Source organism: Haliotis rufescens, unplaced genomic scaffold (assembly GCF_023055435.1).
Source record: "Haliotis rufescens isolate VD_foot unplaced genomic scaffold, xgHalRufe1.0.p SCAF_3, whole genome shotgun sequence".
Lineage (NCBI taxonomy): Eukaryota > Metazoa > Mollusca > Gastropoda > Lepetellida > Haliotidae > Haliotis > Haliotis rufescens.
The window spans coordinates 54,856,908-54,878,268 of NW_025964001.1; the positions used below are offsets into that span (position 1 = coordinate 54,856,908).

Genomic DNA, 21,361 nt, shown 5'->3' on the forward strand with positions numbered 1-21,361 from the left:
TTTGATAGTTGTACAGTTTGGTTTCCATGGTTTCTCAATTATAGATATGGTACCACCAGAATCTGACTGTATGACCAATGTCATGGACAATAACAAGTTCAACATTAGATCTGTTCCGACACAGGGCCATCCTTACCTTCCTACAAAGTCTTTCTTTCGGTGCCTTTCCCACCTGTGAAGTACATAGGAAAAATAATACAACTTCAGATATTATCAGTTTACATCTTCATCATCCTTGATGTTATAACATCAATATTGATGTTTAACATTATTCCCAAGATCCCTGAAGTTATAACATCAATATTGATGTCAACATTATTCCCAAGATCCCTGATGTTTCAATATTGATGTCAACATTATTCCAAAGATCCCTGATGTTTCAATATTGATGTTTAACATTATTCCCGAGATCCCTGATGTTTCAATATTGATGTTTAACATTATTCCCGAGATCCCTGATGTTTCAATATTGATGTTTAACATTATTCCCAAGATCCCTGAAGTTATAACATCAATATTGATGTCAACATTATTCCAAAGATCCCTGATGTTTCAATATTGATGTTTAACATTATTCCTGAGATCCCTGATGTTTCAATATTGATGTTAAACATCATTCCCGAGATCCCTGATGTTTCAATATTGATGTTTAACATTATTCCCGAGATCCCTGATGTTTCAATATTGATGTTAACATTATTCCCAAGATCCTTGATGTTTCAATATTGATGTTTAACATTATTCCCAAGATCCCTGATGTTTCAATATTGATGTTTAACATTATTCCCGAGATCCCTGATGTTTCAATATTGATGTTTAACATTATTCCCGAGATCCCTGATGTTTCAATATTGATGTTTAACATCATTCCTGAGATCCCTGATGTTTCAATATTGATGTTTAACATTATTCCCGAGATCCCTGATGTTTCAATATTGATGTTTAACATTATTCCCGAGATCCCTGATGTTTCAATATTGATGTTTAACATCATTCCTGAGATCCCTGATGTTTCAATATTGATGTTTAACATTATTCCCGAGATCCCTGATGTTTCAATATTGATGTTTAACATTATTCCCAAGATCCCTGAAGTTATAACATCAATATTGATATTTAACATTATTCCAAAGATCCCTGATGTTTCAATATTGATGTTTAACATCATTCCTGAGATCCCTGATGTTTCAATATTGATGTTTAACATTATTCCCAAGATCCCTGAAGTTATAACATCAATATTGATGTCAACATTATTCCCAAGATCCTTGATGTTTCAATATTGATGTCAACATTATTCCCAAGATCCCTGATGTTTCAATATTGATGTTTAACATTATTCCCGAGATCCCTGATGTTTCAATATTGATGTTTAACATCATTCCTGAGATCCCTGATGTTATAACAAACAATATGGCTCCAGGCTAAGAAAACAGCTCATGTAATCTCAGTTAATTTCAATCTCATTGAAATATTTACCAAAATATAGTGGTACATAGGAATCGCATTCAGGTTCTTAACTCATAGATTCCGGTTGGCCAAGTGTATTCTTCAATATGCCAGTAATTGTAAAACTATTTCCAGACAGGTCAGGTGAGGTCAAATGGGGTTTATTGTCCCATTCAAGATACTTAGCCTGTGTGTGCTACTGCTTGAACTAGTCTGGACTAATGCCGGTTTTATAGTGCTAGCACCATTATGCAGACACAGTATACTGACTCCAAGCCAACCAGTCCTTGTCTCATCCAAGGGCCAGGAAGAGTAACAAGTACAATCTTTCAAAGTTCTTTTGGTATGACATGACCAGGGGATGCAACCACCGACCTTCCACTCTCCGGGCAGATGCACAGAGGCGGTCAGCCAGAGCGAAATCTTACCTTCTCCATGAGCGTCGCCGCTGCCGTCACCCTCTTCAGCACATACATGTGCCACATCATGCTACACAGGCCTGCAACATAAACACACAGTTACGGAATTAGGACCGAGTGGGTGGATAGCGCACTTGGAACAGTATTTCAGCTATATCATGACATGACCGTTTCATAAGGGAGGAAAGTCCCGAAGGATGCAGGTCTAAGACATTCACCACTCTGCTGACACAAACAAGCACGGCGCTGGCACTGAAAAACCTAGAAACATAATCAAGTGAAACCTGGGATTCAAACACATGATCATATGTTTCAAGCATGTCTAAGGGACACAACTCTGCACTGTGTGTCGTGGCACTTTCGACAACTGGGCCAAGTAGTGTCAGGAAATATCTCCCGCTGTTAGCAGACACTGCTCACTATATCTGGCAGCAGCTGTCTTGGTTAATATGTTACATCAGGATACCTACATAGAGTATGAAGACTAGCGACAATCTTACAAACCTTGTCTGAGAACAGCATTCTGGACCAGCTTCAGATATTCCAGGGACAACTGGAGATAACTAATCAGCTGAAACATAATAATTGACCTGCATCAGAACGAGTGTTGGGAATTGGTGAAGATCTCAAAATAGATCAAGGAAAAGAAAGATCATTGTTTCTAAACTCCATGGTTGTGCACTGGAACCAATCACCCAGTGCTGAAAGTGATTCATTGAACAAAATATTCAAAACACTTACAATTTCCAATTTTCCAAAAATATTACTCAAAATTAATTTTGAAAGTTAATGATGTTATTTTGTTGTTTAACACCACAGGCAGCAGCTTATAATAATTATCTTAACTAGACAAACAAGTGACTGATATTATGAGCAGGAACCAAATTTCCTTTGAACAGCGTATTCCCAGCAGCAGTTGGACAGCAGGATGGCCCTTACATACACTCCCACCCCCATACACAACCCAACCCCATACACAACCCAACCCCCACCCTTGTGTGTTACCTCCGGGTCCTTGTTCCACTGAACAGCGTACTCCCAGCAGCAATTGGACAGTAGGACGGCCCTTACATACACTCCCACCCCAATACACAACCCACCCCCATACACAACCCACCCCCATACACTCCCACCCCCATACACAACCCACCCCCATACACAACCCACCCCCATACACTCCCACCCCCATACACAACACACACCCATACACTCCCACCCCCATACACAACCCACCCCCATACACTCCCACCCCCATACACAACCCACCCCCATACACAACCCACCCCCATACACAACCCACCCCCATACACAACCCACCCCCATACACAACCCACCCCCATACACAACCCACCCCCATACACAACCCAACCCCCACATCCCCCCAACTCCACCCTTGTGTGTACCTCCGGGTCCTTGTTCCACTGAACAGCGTACTCCCAGCAGCAGTTGGACAGCAGGACGGCCCTTACATACACTCCCACCCCCATACACAACCCAACCCCCACATCCCTTCAACCCCACCCTCGTGTGTACCTCCGGGTCCTTGTTGCACTGAACAGCATACTCCCAGCAGCAATTGGACAGCAGGACGGCCCTTACATACACTCCCACCCCAATACACAACCCACCCCCATACACAACCCACCCCCATACACAACCCACCCCCATACACAACCCAACCCCCACATCCCCCCAACTCCACCCTTGTGTGTACCTCCGGGTCCTTGTTCCACTGAACAGCGTACTCCCAGCAGCAGTTGGACAGCAGGACGGCCCTTACATACACTCCCACCCCCATACACAACCCAACCCCCACATCCCTTCAACCCCACCCTCGTGTGTACCTCCGGGTCCTTGTTGCACTGAACAGCATACTCCCAGCAGCAATTGGACAGCAGGACGGCCCTTACATACACTCCCACCCCCATACACAACCCAACCCCCACATCCCCCCAACCCAACCCTTGTGTGTACCTCCGGGTCCTTGTTCCACTGAACAGCGTACTCCCAGCAGCAGTTGGACAGCAGGATGTCATTCTCCAGACTGTGTGGGAACCTCACCCGCAGCTCTGCCAGGTGGTCTGGGAAACACAGACAATTTGTAGCTTTACTACTTGCCATTCAAACTGAAATTCCTCTTCAAGGAGTATATTGATATGTCAAGTCAAATACACAGGATTCCATTTGATGGTCACGAACATTGATTAAATGACTGACCTTGTATTTTCTCCAGACAGGACTGTTCGTGAGCCTCTGTGGCTTCAGCGGCAGGCTCGATGTCCATCGCTGCGTCGTCGCTGTCGGTGCTGGTGCTGAGCAGGTGTTTGTACAGAGACTGAGGCTGCAGCTGGAGGCGGATGATGTACTGGGCCACGACCTCCGATATCGAGCCTGGCAACATGGAGGGAGACAGAACATTTATGCCACTTTTAGCAATATTCCAGCCATGTCACTGCTGGGGACACCAGAATGGGATTCACATATTGTACCCATGTGAGAAACAAACCCACATCTTGAGAATGACGAGCGCACTCTTACTGACTAGGATACCCAACCACACCGGAGAACAATCTCTTTATTACCTTGACGTACCATTCTCAACCAACAAAATTACAAGTTTAAGGTTGTCTCAATGAAAGTCAGGATTTGTACAACATTACAACATTACAACAAAACAATAATATGGTCATGGGGGCATGACATCATTACCCTGTTGAGAGGCTACGTGTACCTTCAAATGCCATTTTCAGCTCCCTGAGGAGTACACAGACAAACAAAGATCAACGTCTTAATGATTCCCATATATGCTGTCCTTCGGATCAGGTATTGTGTAACTATGTCCCGACAATGTACTTCTACAAATACACACTTCAGCTGTAAGTACCTTGAGATTTACACCGATGTCGAGGCCATCGTTTTGTGGGCCTTGAGTGGAGAGTGAAAAGTGAAAAGAGTGCGGGGGTGACTTGGGTTTAATGCCACTTTGAGCAGTATTCAAGTTATATCATGGTGTGTCAACATAATGTGGAAGGAAAGCCCGCAATGATGCAGGTCTCAGACGTTTACCACTTGGGTGAAACCCACTAGAACAAGTATTGTGCTGACCTAGAAACATAATTTGGGCTAACAGGGAATCGAACCCACTATCATAGTTTTCTGACATGCCCATGAGATGGAACTCAGCATAGTGAATTGCTGTCCCTCCCTCATTCCCCTTCCCCCTCCGCCAGATAGAGGACACATGACAGTGTTCTACTGGACTAAGAAGTAACAGTATTGAGATGGTGCTCGGCTTCATGCTCTATTAGTTTATGCAAAGTAATATGGCAGTGTTCTTCTACCAGACATAATGCAGGTTGTATTTTAGTTACTTGGTTTACATGTCATCTCAGGAGCTAAGGAGCTTTAGGTCAAGGGCAACCTTCTAGCAGCTGCTATAGGCTTCTTGCCAGGGACAATGCCTATCACCTTGTTTATCTATGCAACAACTGACAATGTAAGTAATGTTGTGTTAAAAGCCACAGAATTCTACCTGAATACTAACCTCTGCCACCTTCCAACAGTTTCAAGACAGACAATCTGATTGGGTCTAAAGTTGGCTTAGGGCCATAAGGAGACCTTTCATTGGCTGGAAGTCGGAGGTGGATGAGGAAGCTGAGAGCCAGGACATCCTCCAGCTGCTTGATAAGCAGGTTCCAGTGTTCCATGTCCACTGCTAGCGACTCCCACTCGGACATGTCCGTCTTGTCGGAACTCAAGCTGGCTGTGTCCGCATCCGGGTCCTGCAACAGGCACAGGTGAGGTGAGGGGGGAGCCTAACTTCACATGGTAAGATCTCACTCAATCATAGGGAGGGAGTGGTGGAGAGTAAGGGAGTTTCTCAAAAGTGCACAGTCAGAGAAGGATGTTCATGATTATCAAAAATACATGATTGTGTTTTTGTTTTGAGGGACATTGGGGTTCCTATCATATTTTGAAAGTGTGAGTGAGTGTGAGTGAGTGGGTGGGTGGTTGGGTGTCTGTGAGTGAGTGAGTGAGTGAGTGAGTGAGTGAGTGAGAGAGTGACTGTCTGTGAGTGAGTGAGTGACTGTCTGTCTGTCTGTCTGTGAGTGAGTGAGTGAGTGAGTGAGTGAGTGAGTGAGTGTCAGTGAGTGAGTGAGTGAGTGAGTTACTGTCAGTGAGTGAGTGAGTGTCTGTCTGTCTGTCTGTCTGTGTCTGTGTCTGTTTGTGCGAATTCACCACTGCTAACAGCCATAGGTCTGTTGTAACCCCCATACTGTTCTAACAGGGCCTTGGTGGTAATCCATCTGACCAGCCTTGTGAAACATTTTTTTAGAAACTGACTTAAAGAATCATAAGCATCGATTATTAAGTAACGACAATGTTCAATATTTACCTTGGCTTTTGTTTGACTGCCAAATATATCCATGGCAACAGCTCGAGCTGCAAGTGCCAGGATGTAGACTGCACGTATGTTTTGTGAGTGGCAGCACACATCTCGTATTTTCTGCCACCAGGGGGACGCAATGTTATGATCGACTAGAACCTCACTCTTGTCTGTAAAGGAAAATAAGCAGCAATGATACCTCACCACATTAGCTTCACACAGTACACCTGCACCATCCCACATAAGTGAAGGCAATATGGGACATGTTATGTTATACATGACAAAATTATGATATCAGAAAAATCTCAGGGACTGAAATGAGTGAGTGAGTTAAAATTTAACGTCACATTCAGCCAAATTGCAATCTCAAGAGTTTGATATTAAGAATGAAAGTCACGTTATAACTTTGGTGTTACAGGTTACAGTTTAGGGAGTCGCCAGTTTCAAATAATATAGGGCAAACCAAAGGGAAACCTTAACTTGGAGACCCATGAAGATCTGGGGTAGAATAGGTCTTAAGCAACCAATGCTTCCCGTAAAAGGCGACTATGCTTGTCGTAAGAGGTGACTAACGGGATCGGGTGGTCAGGCTCGCTGACTTGGTTGAAGCATGTCATCAATCCCAAATGCATGGATCGATGCTCATGATATCTATCACTGGATTGTCTGGTCCAGACTCGATTATTTAGAGACCGCCATCATATAGCTGGAATATTGCTGAGTGCGGCGTAAAATAACCAACCAACCAACCAACCTTAATTTTGAGTGCAGTGTCTTCATTACAGAAGATGCAAATAACATGATGCAAGCACTGTTATAGACTAACAATTCACTGTCTTTACTGAAAGTGATTTTTTTCCCCAGCAAAATGAAATATTTTTGGCCAAAAAGACTTGGTAAAATCTAACTGAGCCAAAAATCAAGTTTTTCGCACTTTAAAAATTACAAAAAGTATCTCAGATTATTTTTTACATGGCGACCATGCGCCATTGTTGTAAGGAAGGACATTGTGACTGACATAATTATGATAATATTCCATCAAACTCAGAAAAACCTGTATCATACCCCATTATTTCAAACAAGGACACATTCAATAGGATTGCACACAGCAATATTCCGGCTATATGACGGCAGTCGGTAAATAATCGAGTCTGGACCAGACAATCCAGTGATTGACGTCATGAGCATCGATCCACGCAATTGGGATACGATGACATGCATCAACCAAGTCAGTGAGCCTGACCACCCGTTAGTCACCTCTTACGACAAGCATAGTCGCCTTTTACGGGAAGCATGGGTTGCTGAAGACCTATTCTACCCCGGATATTCATTCAATAGGAAGTTTAAATGTGTTACAGTGATTGCTGTGTCCACTCACCTGTCATGGCTGTGACAGTTTTTATAAGGTGCATCAGATTAGGTAAGGACGTTACGCTTCTCTCGTCTGAGGACATCCAGTAGACTAGCAGCAGATCCTGCAACACAACATGGAGGGACTACACATGGCATCACTTGTACACACAGCATATGGCAACACTTACACACAAAGCCCTTGAACAGTGTTTTATACATAGAAATAGAATATAAAAAAATAGACTGCGTCACACCTTACATTTATAAAAAAATTGGATCACACTAATCAATTTATTGTAACCATGGGAAATTAGGATTTACGTCACGTCCAAGATTATTGCAACGTGCATGCATGTGTGTGTGTGTGTGGCTGCTTGTACTAGTTCGGACTGATACCGATTTATAGTGCTAGCCCACTGAGATACCATACCGCAGTTTAACATGAATACCCCACTCAGACAGTATACTGACTCCGAGCCGACCAGTCCTTGTTTTAGCCCCTTAATGCCAAGGGCCAGCCAGGGTAGCAACAAGTACCATCTTTTAACATCTTTTGGTATGACGCGGCCGGGGATCGAACCCCGGACCTTCCGCTCTCCGGGTGGACACTCTACCTCTAGACCAAGGAGGCGGTCGTAACCATGGCTAAAAAGCTTCCACAGGAAGTCCATGATGACTATGAGCACTGACAACTCACTATGATCTGATCCGCTGGGAGGTTGGCATCCTGCAACACGATGCTCACGTCTCCTGATGCCGCCTCCCCACAGCAACATGAGTGGAAGAACAGATGGGCTGGAACATTGAACAGTCAGGACAGGTACATAGCATGTCATATCCTACTGGTTCACAAACATGCAATAATGTTAACTTTTCAAAACATTTTTCATTTGGACCATTTACAAAACCTCTATAAAGGCTAGATTTCATTCATATATTATTGCTTATGGATCATATAATGAACAGTCATGATTCATTGGTTATCAACTAAAACTGGCTTCTACAGGAGATATCGCTTGGGTGAGATCAAGCGATATTTCTTAAGAGATATAACTGCAACAACAATGCTTTGGAGACATTTGTGACATCATCAGATACCATGACATAACAATCAAATGACATCACATCTCTCTGCCACTGAAGCTGTAGCTTACACTTAATGACACTGATTACTATATATAAGATAGCTACGTGATACATTGGAATAAAAATAAGAATGAAGGGTGGTTTATTTCACAATAAAACATTGTTCTATCATGAGTGAGTCATTTCTGGAGATTCGAACATACCCTCGCAACTTGATGGCGTTGTAAATAGAAAGACATTATTTTTTAGGTGAAAGTGTCTAGTGAGTTGTTCCCAATAGTTGTAGCTGGGCAACGTAGATAACAATCTATCTGCTTCATCTGGCGACACTGCTACACATCATTTTGGTCCAAATTAATGGAGAGAGAGATTATTGCTTTACAACAGTCATGAAACTATTCACCGAACAAAATATGTTCAGTCACTGACGTACCTAATGCCAGTCTCCTGTCTTCGGACAAGCCTTTATGCACAGATACGGTGACTGGCCGACTAGAATCGTGGTCACTGCAGTGGAGGTGACATGTAAAACAATGCAGGAAGGTGCTGACAGCCATCGCCTGCTCCTTGAACTTGACACGCGGCTCTGCTGTGTCGGCTGATGAGCTGAACTTGTCCAGCTGAGCTACCACCCCTTGTGCCTCCGACCACGTCAGTCCCAGCGACCTGGCCACCATCTGAAGGAAGTGAGTGAGGTTGGTTAACGCTTCCTTGAACAGTATTTCAGTTATATGATACAGTCAAGTCTCGTTAACCCGACACTCGTTAATCCGACAATCGGCTTTATCCGACAGTAATGAGGGGAACCGATTAAATCAGTGCTATTTAGACCTGTTAACCGACAGTCTCGCACTCTCACTCCGACACACCTAATTTGCAACAAATTACCGAAATCACTCATTAATCAGACTTGTTAATCCAACACAGTGATCAGCGACCCCGTGGTCATCTGCCCGTGAGTACACAGCCCCGTGTTTTGATGCGAGATGAGTCGTCGAGTAGCCCCAGAGATAAACTTGCTTAACAATATACAATTACTGCTTTAGATAAACAAAACAGGATTAATCACATGCCTAGATTACCTCAATCTCATAAAATCAGATACACGTTCTCGCTACAGCTGAGGACACCCCATTACAGGTCACGTCAGAACGACCTTTAGCTAACTTCGACCGACCAATGAAATCACGAACATTGATACTACCTAAGTTCGTTTATCCGACATACTCGTTAATCCGACATAATCATATGCAACCAACAATGTCAGATTAACAGGACTTGACTTTAGTTTGTTAGCTAGAAAGCCAAAGTGATGCAGGTTTCAGACATTTACCACTTTAATGACTAATGACTCGAGTAGCTTTGTGGAATGGGTCCTATTTTGACAATCATAAATTCTACACTCTAATACTGACTAATGACTCACAAAGCGCCGAGATCACTTTGTGGAAGGGGTCCTATTTTGACAATTCTAACTTCAATACTCTAATAATGACTAATGACTCGCGTAGCCCTAAGATCACTTTGTGGAATGGGTCCTATTTTGACAATCATAAATTCTACACTCTAACACTGACTAATGACTCACAAAGAGCCAAGATCACTTTGTCGAAGGGATCCTATTTTGACAATCGTTACTTGAACATACCTCAGTGTTAGACTCCTCTGCACTCCCAGAGGCGACGTCACCACGGGAGGTGAACTTCTCCACCATCTTGTAGGTGTGTAGCAGGTTGTCCTGGGCCTGGCAGAACCGTAGGAACAACTTGCTGTCGATGTCCAGAGTGGCATCAGCTGAGGAAGGAACACAGTTGGTCATTACATAATGGGGTGGGTGGGTGATAATCAGCAGCATCTACAAGTCAGTATCCTTTATCACCATTACTTTACGAGTGAGTGAGTGAGTGAGTGAGTGAGTGAGTGAGTTTTACCCCGTTTTTATAAATATTCCAGCAATATCATGGCGGGTGACACCGGTATTGGGCTTCACACATTGTACCCATGTTGGGAATCGAACCTGGGTCTTTGGCGTGACGAGCGAACACTTTAACCACTAGGCTACCCGACCACCCCTATTACAAAAGGATTATTCTTTGATAAAACATAACATCTGTTACCATGGTTACTATTACCTTTCCCACTGATCTTCTGTATGCAGACTTTTAGGACGTTCTTCATCAGTGTCGATGACAAGTACTTCGTGCTGAGAACTCTCTCGACAGCCTGAAAGTTATTTCATCACAAACTATTAAATCTCGAGCTGGAAACTTACAGATAATCTCAAAGGAAGGTGGTGAATGAATGTTGTTTTATGCCAAGCTCAATAATATTCCACTTCATCACCACTGGTCATATGTGGGAGCAATGTCCCACACGTCAGGGTCAATGACACATAATCAGTCAACTCAAAGAGGGACCACCTGATTCTCATTGTGACCTGGACCTGTGAAGATCTGGGGTAGAATAGGTCTTCAGCCACCCATGCCTCCCGTAAAAGGCGACTATGCTTGTTGTAAGAGGTGACTAACGGGATCGGGTGGTCAGGCTGGCCGACTTGGTTGATGCATGTCATCGATCCCAATTGCGTGGATCGATGCTCATGATATCAATCACTGGATTGTCTGGTCCAGACTCGATTATTTACCGACTGCCGTCATATAGCTGGAAAATTGCTGAGTGTGGCGTTAAACAACAAATCAACCAACCAACCAATCATTGTGACCTGAAATCCACACAGGGTTGCAGGCACTACCAAAAGATACTGACAGTGACCACTAGATACCCGATAAATTATGTATCAGGATAAATGTCTAGTGATACAATATGTATCTCAGTGCAAGGAGACACATAATCAGGAGAAATCTGGGATTTGTATCAACGTCCCTGGAAGCTAAGGGGAGCAACTGTGAACTGCAAAATGCAGCATCTCAAATTCCTGACTGACAAAAAGAGGTGGTGAAATGGGGTTTAACGTCGCGTCCAAGATTATTGCACTTATATAGCAATGTGCATGTACGTGTGTGTGTTTGTGTGGCTTCTTGTACTAGTCCGGACTGATGCCGATTTATAGTGCTAGCTCACTGAGATACCATGCCGCAGTTTAACATGAATACCCCACTCAGACACAGTATACTGACTCCAAGCTGACCAGTCCTTGTTTTAGCCACTTAATGCCGAGCGCCAGACAGGGTAACAACAAGTACCATCTTTTTGGTATGACGCGTCCAGGGATCAAACCCCGGACCTTCCACTCTCCGGGCAGACGCTCTACCACTAGACCACGGAGGCGGTCGACTGACAAAAAAAACAACAGATCGAATACATCACCATCATCCTCTTGCTCCCAGCCGACACACTTTCTTTAATCTTGATGATATTCACTACCAATTCCTTTACAAAGGTAAACTATTGTTTCTATTACGCTAGTCACTACAGGTGCAAGTATTTAGTCTGATGTCACCATAGTGACAGAGCATCACCTGTTTGGTGATGTTGGATATTCGCATGTCCAGGATCAGATCCTTGATGGTCGACTCCAGGGAGTCTGGAACAAGCGAAACATTACCATGGTTACATTATAGGTCAGGCAATATTTTTTTTCTTTTCATATTTTTTGGATTTTGTTCTGAGAACATAACGAATGGTAGTTTATCATTGATGGATTAGAATAATAAAAAGATCCAACAAAAATCATATCATGACATGATGACCAAGAGTCCAACGACCCAACTGCCTTCATGACAAGCATAGGTTACTGTGTACAAATTCCACCTGAAAAACAGTTTTTTTTATGAAATTAGAGATCAGTTGGTGAGTTAGTATGGTTGTACACCGTTTTTAGCAATGTTCATGCAATATCATGTGCTTCACACATTGTGGGGTATCGAAACCTGGGCCTCGGCATGACGAGCGAATGCTTAACTCCTGGGCTACCCCAATGCCCCAGATCATTTAGTAAGAACATGAACATGGAGACAATTACAAGAACACCTGTGGCTTAACACTAACCTGTTGACTCAGCATTTTCCTTCAGAATAGCCTTGAGTTTCTTCAGCAGATGAAGGTCTCGGGCTCTCTTGCTGCTCTTGTCGCTGTAACATCATGTAGCAGGACGGAAATTGTTATTGTAGATATAATTGACTCAGTCATATGGTTATTTTACTGAATATACAGTGTAGCTTGTTAGTCCTGTTGGATCTATAAATTATGTTACGGGGCAGCCTTAAATGTTCACCTGCAGTGTCTCTATTTTGATAATTTCAACAGAAGGTCTCTTGAAAGCATAATTAGTTGTAAGTCAAATATCACATGACCATTTGTATCACCAGTTCATAGGAAGATAGCAGAACATTCTGCAAGTTAGTTCAATAGTTTACAGTGTTGCGGCCAGTGCTCATGAGAAACTGTTAGAACATGCTAGAGTCAAGCTTGGGGATATTAACAGCGTGAAGATCTAACAAATGTGAGTGAGTGAGTATGGTTTTACGCCGCTTTTAGCAATATTCCAGCAATAACACCAGAAATGAGCTTCACACATTGTACCCGGGTCTTCGGCGTGACGAGCAAACGCTTTAACCACTAGGCTACCCGACCGCCCCATCTAACAAATGCTTCAGATGACAATGTCTGAGGCAATCAGCTGATGAGGCTTCTGAATTCTCTGTACGGGTGGACGAACATTCAGAACAGCAAATATGGATTTATCCAGCATTCGAAACTAAATGCCCTTGCAGACATTTTTGGAGAAAATTGTTATCATGCTCAAATTGGATAGTGAGTGAGTGAGTTACCGCTCTTAGCAATATTCCAGCAATATCATGTAGGGGGACACCAGAAATGGGCTTCACACGTTGTACCCATGTGGGGAATCGAACCTGGTCCTCAGCATGACAAGCGAAATATAATATATATATTTGTTGCGACTTAGTCTTGAACCAAATTGAAATATTCAAAAAAGAAATAGAAAAAATTGAACTTTGTGTGAATGACATGTAGATCTTGTTACTTTGGAGATGACAGGACTGCCAGTTTCAAAAGCCAGTTGAAACACTGTTGGGGCCTCTGAGCAGGTATAGAAACATTCCTGACATTTCTGAACCCCATGGCATCTGCACCCAACAGTGGGTTCTATCAAGGGAATATTTGTGTTCGAAATGTTCAAGTTATGAAACTGAATCACTTTAGCAACCTGATGTCTGACTGGCTCAAGAACCCACACATACATCAACAACCACCTGACACAGTTTCTCTTCACACAAAGGGGTGTTGTATGGAAGTAAAAGATCTGATTTGAAAGAGACTTGACAACAAGACTGCAGCCTACCTGAGAGCCAAATGGAAGGGGACTTCAAGAGTCTTCACAAAGCCTTCAGGGTCAACAAGTGCACACTGGAAGGCCCGCGACTTCACTCCACGACTTGTGACGTTGTTCAATCCCATCATGCCCGAGCTGGGACACACCAGCTGACACCACTTGCTGACATTGAAGGCCGCGACTCGCGGTCCATTGGCTGCCGTCCATACCTACAGCATAACAGTCACTTGTTAATTGAAAGGTGAGAGTACTTTAGTTTAGTACGATCTTTGTTTTGTTTGTTTGTTTGTTGTTTTGCCGCACTGAGCAATATTCCAGCTTTATGACAGCGGTCTATAAATAATCAAGTCTGGACCAGACAATCCAGTGACTGATATCATGAGCATGATGTCTGTAACTGTATCTTCATTCAAATGATTACTTTTATTTCTGAACGTGGCTTGGATGGTCAATTCCATTAACAGAAATATATACAAGTGAGCCATTATTGCACAATAACAAAGTTTGTTCGGTGGTTAATGCTGCACTCAGCACTCTTCCAGATATATGATGGTGGCCTGTACATAATCAAGTCTGGAACAGAAAATCCAGTGATCGATATTGTCAGCAACAATCCACACCATCGGGGTACAATGACACGCTATCAATAAAGTAACCAAGCCTGACCACTTGATCCATTGTGGTTGTCTATTGTTTAAAGCCGCACTCAGCAATATTCCAGCTATATCAAGTCTCTGGACCAGACAATCCAGTGATTGACATCATGAGTATCAATCTAGGCAATTGGGATACGATGACATGCATCAATGAGGTTGATGGGGACATATTCCAACCCAGGGGATTATAACAAAGAGTTATGAGGACACGGATGAGATTGTACCTCAAGAATTCCTCTCCTGGGAGCGTAGATAACCAGGAACTGAGCAACACGGGAGTGGTCGCGGTTCCTGCTGCCTGACCCGTCGTCCTCTCGAACCTGGATCCAGCCTACCTGAGCATCACGGTAACCTAGCAACACACAATTTGGCAGATGGAAGAGACAGGAAATGTATTTGCAAAAAAGCAATCCTTTACCATGTGGTTACCATACATAACTGGTGCATAATAGAAAACAACTATTATTTGGAAGACTATGTCAACAAGAGTCATCAGGAGATGACAAACATCCCTCGCCTGGTGCAATTCTGAAAAGGACTTTGGCTACTTATACCCCACTTTTGGTTCATTGCCATTGGAAACCTTCAGTTCAGTGAAGAATATAATGCTCTACAGTATTTTTCAAAATCCCAAATCATGGAATGACAGACAACTGTTTCGTTTTGGCGGGAACATCTTCATGTAAGTAGCTGTCAGCAACACTGTCGTTTTCTACCGATAGTGAAGGTATGGTAGACTCGGGAGGTGGCTTGAAGACCGCTACAGTAGAGGGGAAAGCTGGTTTGGTTACACACTTGGGTCTTGTTCAGTGTGTCCTTTGGATCAAGATCGGTGGTCGACATTTTGTTTCTGACATTTACATAAATAGGTGCGGAAAGCTTCTTCTGAGAATTGAGGGCATTCTGAGCACATGTGGTCCGTTTGAAAAAGACTGTGGCAATCGCAACAAAGATCATGTGGATCGGCAGAGGAATAGGTACATATGCAAGTTCTACCAAATTCACATGGTGTTTAATGTTACAAAATCCATCCACTACCTCCCTCATCATCAACTACCAACCTCATCGTCAACTACTGTCATCGTCATCTACCTCTGTCATCATCAACTACCTCCCTCATCATCAACTACCTCTCTCATCACCAACTACCAACCTCACCATCAACTACCTCTCTCATCATCAACTACCAACCTCACCATCAACTACCTCTCTCATTGTCAACTACTGTCATCGTCAACTACCTCTCTCATCATCAACTACCAACCTCACCATCAACTACCTCTCTCATCACCAACTACCAACCTCACCATCAACTACCTCTCTCATCACCAACTACTGTCATCGTCAACTACCTCCCTCAGCATTAACTACCTCCCTTAGCATGCAACTACCTTTCCACATCCTGATGGCGATGCCCCTCTCGACATCCACCAGCGTCACACGACCAAACCCATCTGTGAAAGCAGCGTACTTGCAGCTAGGAGACAGAGACAAGCTATCACCTGTCCTCCTCTGGTCAGGTAAGCCATACCTGGTGACAAGAACAGAAATTATTAAGAAAAACAACAGAGAAAGAAGCATTGAATATGCCAAATGATCACCTAACATGCGAAAAGTCACTCTTTAAATGCTGTCGGCTTATCGTTTTCTTGTGGCATCAAGATAATTTGAGGTTCTGTACAATAAATATGAATAATACGATTACCCGATTCATCATATTAAGCAACCTACTGCAATAAGCACCCTCTGACTAACATCTAGATTAACCTGTAGGTTATCTTCATAATTGGCCCCTACTAAAACCCAAAATTGACATAACAGTATTAACACACTATGTTTCGAGTGGATATTACAGATTTTTACAGAAATAGAAGGGGTATGTAAAAGTCTTGTAACTTATATCGAAAATGGTTCAGTTTGATCAACGTTTGAGCTAAGTGTGATCACTCCCCCACCAATCTTTCAAAACAATTTAACCTGAGTATGGTTTTAATAAGCACTCCCTTTGTCAATTTTTGTGACCAGGGTGCTTACTACAGCGTAAATCATGCTCCTCCTAAAACAACAGTCTGATGATGACATATCTAGCCCACCTGTATGGGAGTGGAGTCGCTGGTTCTATTTTGGGAGATTTGTCCTTTGCTTCATCTTTCTGTCTGCCTCCGAAACCAAGCCAGCCACTGCAAGCAGACAATGGCATGGAGTTCAAGCATTTCCTCAAATACATGAAACATGAGGGGTCTCTTTTCATAACGCTCATACACTGGCAAACCTCGGATTGAATATCTTTAACTGACATTTGGATAAAGTCATCTCAGAATACAAAAAGTCAGACATGGCAAAAAAACAAAGATTTAATTGATTAAAAAAAATGGACAATGCAAAGTCTGGTGGTCCTTTAGAGTTGACTTTAATTATGGAAAGTTGGAATTGCAATTTGCTATTTATTAATATAGTCACAAAAATACTCACATATAGTGAGTGATTTGTGTTTAACGCCGCTTTAAACAGTATTCCAGTCATATCACGGCGTGTCAGCTTAATGTGGGAGGAAAGCCCAAAGTGATGCAGGTCTTAGACATTTACCACTTCAGTGAAACCCACGAGCACAGGTATGGTGCTGACAAACGAACCGGGATTCGAATCCACAATCATAGGTTTCTGGCGTGCCCAAGGGCTGCAACTCTGCACAGCGAATCGCAGCGCCTTAGACGACTGGGCCACCTGTGCCCCCACTGGACAAGGATTCACAAGCTTGTACCAATAACCACAGTACTGAACATGTTATTACTTTTACAACAGTGTAACCATGGTAACAATACCTGGCGGCAGACATCAAGGCTGTCTTTATCTTGTTGGCGACAGCCATGGCCACATCAGACAGGATGGGTTGTGTACTGCCCTGGAACAACAAGATCATAACTCAGACTCAGATAGCTCCATCACGGCAAAAAACATAAACCTGTTCTTTAAGCAAAATAACAAATACCCTTTTGTTCTTGAGCGAGATATCATATTCAGAGCAGGAGAAAACTCTCTCATGATTTTACCACTTGTTGAAACCCACAAGAATGGGTATGTTGCTGACAAACATGGACACAATCAGTGTGCAAAATAGCTGCCTGCCTGCTAGCCTGTGGCTAGCAACATTTCAGTTGGGCTAACAATTCTGAAATATCCCTAGCCCGACTGGCTACTGAAACTTTAACAGGGATATTGTTATGCACAGCTCTCAGTTTATCAAAATATAAAAAAAAAGGTCTCCCATTTCTGTAGATCAATATGACCTTGAAAAATTACAAAATGAAATTAATATCTGTTTTGAATCAAGATTGCAATGTTGCAGGATCAGAGTACCCCTCATCGTAATGTTTTTACTCATGATTTGCAATTTGAGTTTACTTTCTTGATACCTTTACAGAATCAGAATCAAAACTGTCGTACATTTAAGCCAGTGAAATTTGAAATAGGCTGGTAACTTTTCAGACTAGCTAGCCCGCCTATTTCTCACACCAGGAACAATCAAAACCATACAATTAAATATACATCAAAGAGAAACTTTATTAAATCCCACACACATAACCATATCTAGCTACCAGCCAGCACCAGCAGTAAACAAAAGAAGCCAGGTTTACCTCCATGGCATGGAAGAAGCCCACGTAGGGCCCCACGCCTGCAGTGAGGTAGATGCTGGCAGCTGGGGGCGACGTCTTCACCGTAGCGCTGAACCCCCCGAGGAGGGAGGCTGTCTTCATCTGATCAAATGGGTTAGAAGACTGCACACCTGCAGCAGAAACCATGGTCAGGAGTTGATAAACTCAGCCTTACTTGAAGAATACCTGCCATGCACAGGAACTAACTATTCATACAATATTTATGATCCTATTCAAAATTAAATTTTCAAATCATATTTTACTGAATGAATAAAGTGGGATTTAAATACTTGGTTGATCAAAACATTTCCCGATTACTAAAGTTTGTTTTGGGCAATAAACAATATAACCACTCATTTGCTGATGTAAACTGTCGAAAGCAATTTTATTTCACAAACAAACTTCACATGGACCAAAGACAAATGAATGTTATGATTAGTGTCATCCAATTGCAGCCAACGAGATATTGGCCACACCCGTTTACTCATTAAGTAGACAGGAGCCAAGTCAAGGATGATATGGCAAGGGACATAACTCTTTATGAGTCATCGCAAAGACTCTGCACATTTATGTACTACTACAAGTACCTCCTACTGACCATACTTTCCTTTATTTCTATAAATAAAAGTAATAAGAAAGGGATGAACATAACTGTTACATGTCTTGCCAAAATTGCACATCTTTTGACTCGGAGAAAAGTTCCAAATCTTTAAGTTGAAGTATTATCTCACCGCTGCTGACAAGGTCGTTGATCTTGTCCTGGTCTTGTAACGCCCACTTCTTGTAGGCCAAGGGAGGAGGCTGCAGCATGGTCTCACTGCCGCTCGCAGTCGCTGGAAGAATCAGACGGTAATACCGTGAGTACACAGAATCAGCTCTAACACTATGAGGTCTCACTTAATCTTCTGGCTTACAGAAATTGGCACACCAATAAACATTTTTGACTAAGAAAGTGTAATCCCAAATATATGTTACAACTGATCACTTTCTAAAAAGCATTGTCTATTCATAGCTTTCAGCCATGGGATCAATGCCATTTTACACTTGTCAGAGGGGTACACAAAGTATGTGATCTAGACTACAAGTTGTTGGACTTCCGCTTCGTGGAAGCCTCAGTAGCCAGTGGACCATGTCGCTGATTTAATGCAAGTGACAGTTCAAGCATGAGTGACTCACCTCTGGCCACCTGGTTCCTGCAGGCTCTGAGAGACTGAAACAGGCTGAAGCCATCGATCGACACCACGGCTCTCTTGTACAGAATCACCAGCTCTTCATGCTGGAGCAAAAGATTACCACTTCTTGATACAGGTCAACCACAACATACTGCACTCAAGGTAAAGAGAATGGCGATTTAATCTGGATTTCTTCACCTTTCCTTCTGCACTACGTCTTTACCCAACTCTCATTCTGATGAACTTCTCAAAGCAGGAACTAAACATGCTAAATACTGATAGAAACATTTCTAAGGCCATAATTAATATCAAATTTGCATCTGTGACTCATGGTTTATTGTAAAACGAATGGGAGTGTTGCAATCCGATTGGATCCTCGACTTAGCACTGCTTACGAATACTTTCTTGATAAGTATCTTTCTTTTCTTAATTCCAAATTTGAAAAAAAATCTGTCATTCAGCATTGCAAGATGGATACCACACTAATGACACTAATTTTGATAAACATATATCAGAACGACTTCGATTTTGTTTATTCTTTTTCATATTCTGCTAACCAGGGTCCACTTTCACAAAGCGATCTTAGCGCAAAGATGATCTTAACTCCCATACTTTAACATAGGCTTAAGATAGTCTTAGCGCTAAGATGATCTTAACTCCCATACTTTAACATAGGCTTAAGATAGTCTTAGCGCTAAGATCGCTGTGTGCAAGTGGGCCCAGATGGGTTCAGCTGTCACTGGAGGATGTGATGTCATCCATTGTCGATCATGACATCATGATATTCAAGCGTGACATCACAGCAAACCAGCCTGATATCATGTCTGTTTCACGACAGTAAAGGTTCCAAATAAAAATTCTGGATCAACACATTGGATGCTCAAAGCAGCAATTAACCTGTAAACACATGTTGCTTATGTCCGAATTACCTACCAGCTCAGACATGCCAAGGAATCGGGGCGGTTCGTAGGTACGACACTTGAGTTTCTGGACAGCTTCAGCATGGAGGAGTTGAGATAGCAGCAACACACCAGTCTACAACACACAGAGTAAAAACAGGTTAGTCAGCTGGGGGTGAACATGACCATCTCCATACACTGACAGACAAAATAAATGAGTTGTTTCAGTACTGATCAATCTTTTTGCAATAGCTTTAGAAATTCAGCAAGCCCAGCTTTAATGAATCACAACTCATTACATCATATTTTTGAACTGTCAACATTTTCTTTTCACTTTGAAGGTTTCCAGATTCCTCTCCATCTTATCAAAATCAGATCTTTACTCTGATACAATACGTCTCTGCATGGCCATCTGACAAACCCTCCATAGAAGGCTGTGCCAGCAGAACCCAATCAGATACCAGTTTTCAAAAACAATTCAGTTTAATTTCTTTACCACCTCCATTCTAAATATTTCAATCTCAACCCAAAACGAAAAAAAGAATTACACAGATCACAAATATTCCCTCGACAGTACTCCATTTGGGTGTAGAAGCCATGGCAGTCAGGAATGAAATAAAATATCCACAACACATATAGCTCAGACTTTATTATTTTCCATTTGGAACTGACCATTCATGATCTTTTTTTAAATACATTAATCAGAGCTGAATGCTTCGCTCATTTGCAAACAAAATTAAAGAAGCCTCAATGCTGATTAGAAAGTTCATCTGACGCAGCCTTGAATGGATGGTTTGTCAGATCTACCTATGAGTGCTATCATATCAAGCAAACATTCAGATTTCACATTTTACCTCTGTGTACATGCGAATGTATCCGGAGGAGAATCCCACTATCACACACGTCCAGTCAGGCCCACCTTGAGTGCTCCTGAGCAGATACAAACAACACTCATGGTAAATATTATTAATTT

The 21,361-nt window shown here is 42.5% G+C and overlaps 1 protein-coding gene across 2 annotated transcripts in view; it reads right to left on the reverse strand.

Annotated features, from left to right (window-relative positions):
- The window catches only part of LOC124148756 (rab3 GTPase-activating protein non-catalytic subunit-like), a 46,552-nt gene that overhangs the window by 22,557 nt on the left and 2,634 nt on the right, over positions 1-21,361 (reverse strand). For both annotated transcript variants that reach the window (XM_046520043.2, XM_046520044.2), the window contains exons 5-28: positions 21,243-21,318; positions 20,423-20,524; positions 19,494-19,593; positions 19,049-19,150; positions 18,300-18,448; positions 17,487-17,566; positions 16,758-16,844; positions 16,056-16,195; positions 14,889-15,016; positions 14,018-14,217; positions 12,703-12,785; positions 12,174-12,238; positions 10,827-10,917; positions 10,343-10,488; positions 9,128-9,371; positions 8,306-8,403; positions 7,634-7,730; positions 6,265-6,425; positions 5,413-5,650; positions 4,086-4,259; positions 3,843-3,949; positions 2,373-2,439; positions 1,878-1,948; positions 137-172 (exon numbers count right to left, since the gene is read on the reverse strand). In XM_046520043.2, coding sequence (XP_046375999.2) covers positions 137-172; positions 1,878-1,948; positions 2,373-2,439; positions 3,843-3,949; positions 4,086-4,259; positions 5,413-5,650; positions 6,265-6,425; positions 7,634-7,730; positions 8,306-8,403; positions 9,128-9,371; positions 10,343-10,488; positions 10,827-10,917; positions 12,174-12,238; positions 12,703-12,785; positions 14,018-14,217; positions 14,889-15,016; positions 16,056-16,195; positions 16,758-16,844; positions 17,487-17,566; positions 18,300-18,448; positions 19,049-19,150; positions 19,494-19,593; positions 20,423-20,524; positions 21,243-21,318 — 2,842 coding nt within the window. The remainder of the gene's footprint in view (positions 1-136; positions 173-1,877; positions 1,949-2,372; positions 2,440-3,842; positions 3,950-4,085; positions 4,260-5,412; positions 5,651-6,264; positions 6,426-7,633; positions 7,731-8,305; positions 8,404-9,127; positions 9,372-10,342; positions 10,489-10,826; positions 10,918-12,173; positions 12,239-12,702; positions 12,786-14,017; positions 14,218-14,888; positions 15,017-16,055; positions 16,196-16,757; positions 16,845-17,486; positions 17,567-18,299; positions 18,449-19,048; positions 19,151-19,493; positions 19,594-20,422; positions 20,525-21,242; positions 21,319-21,361) is intronic.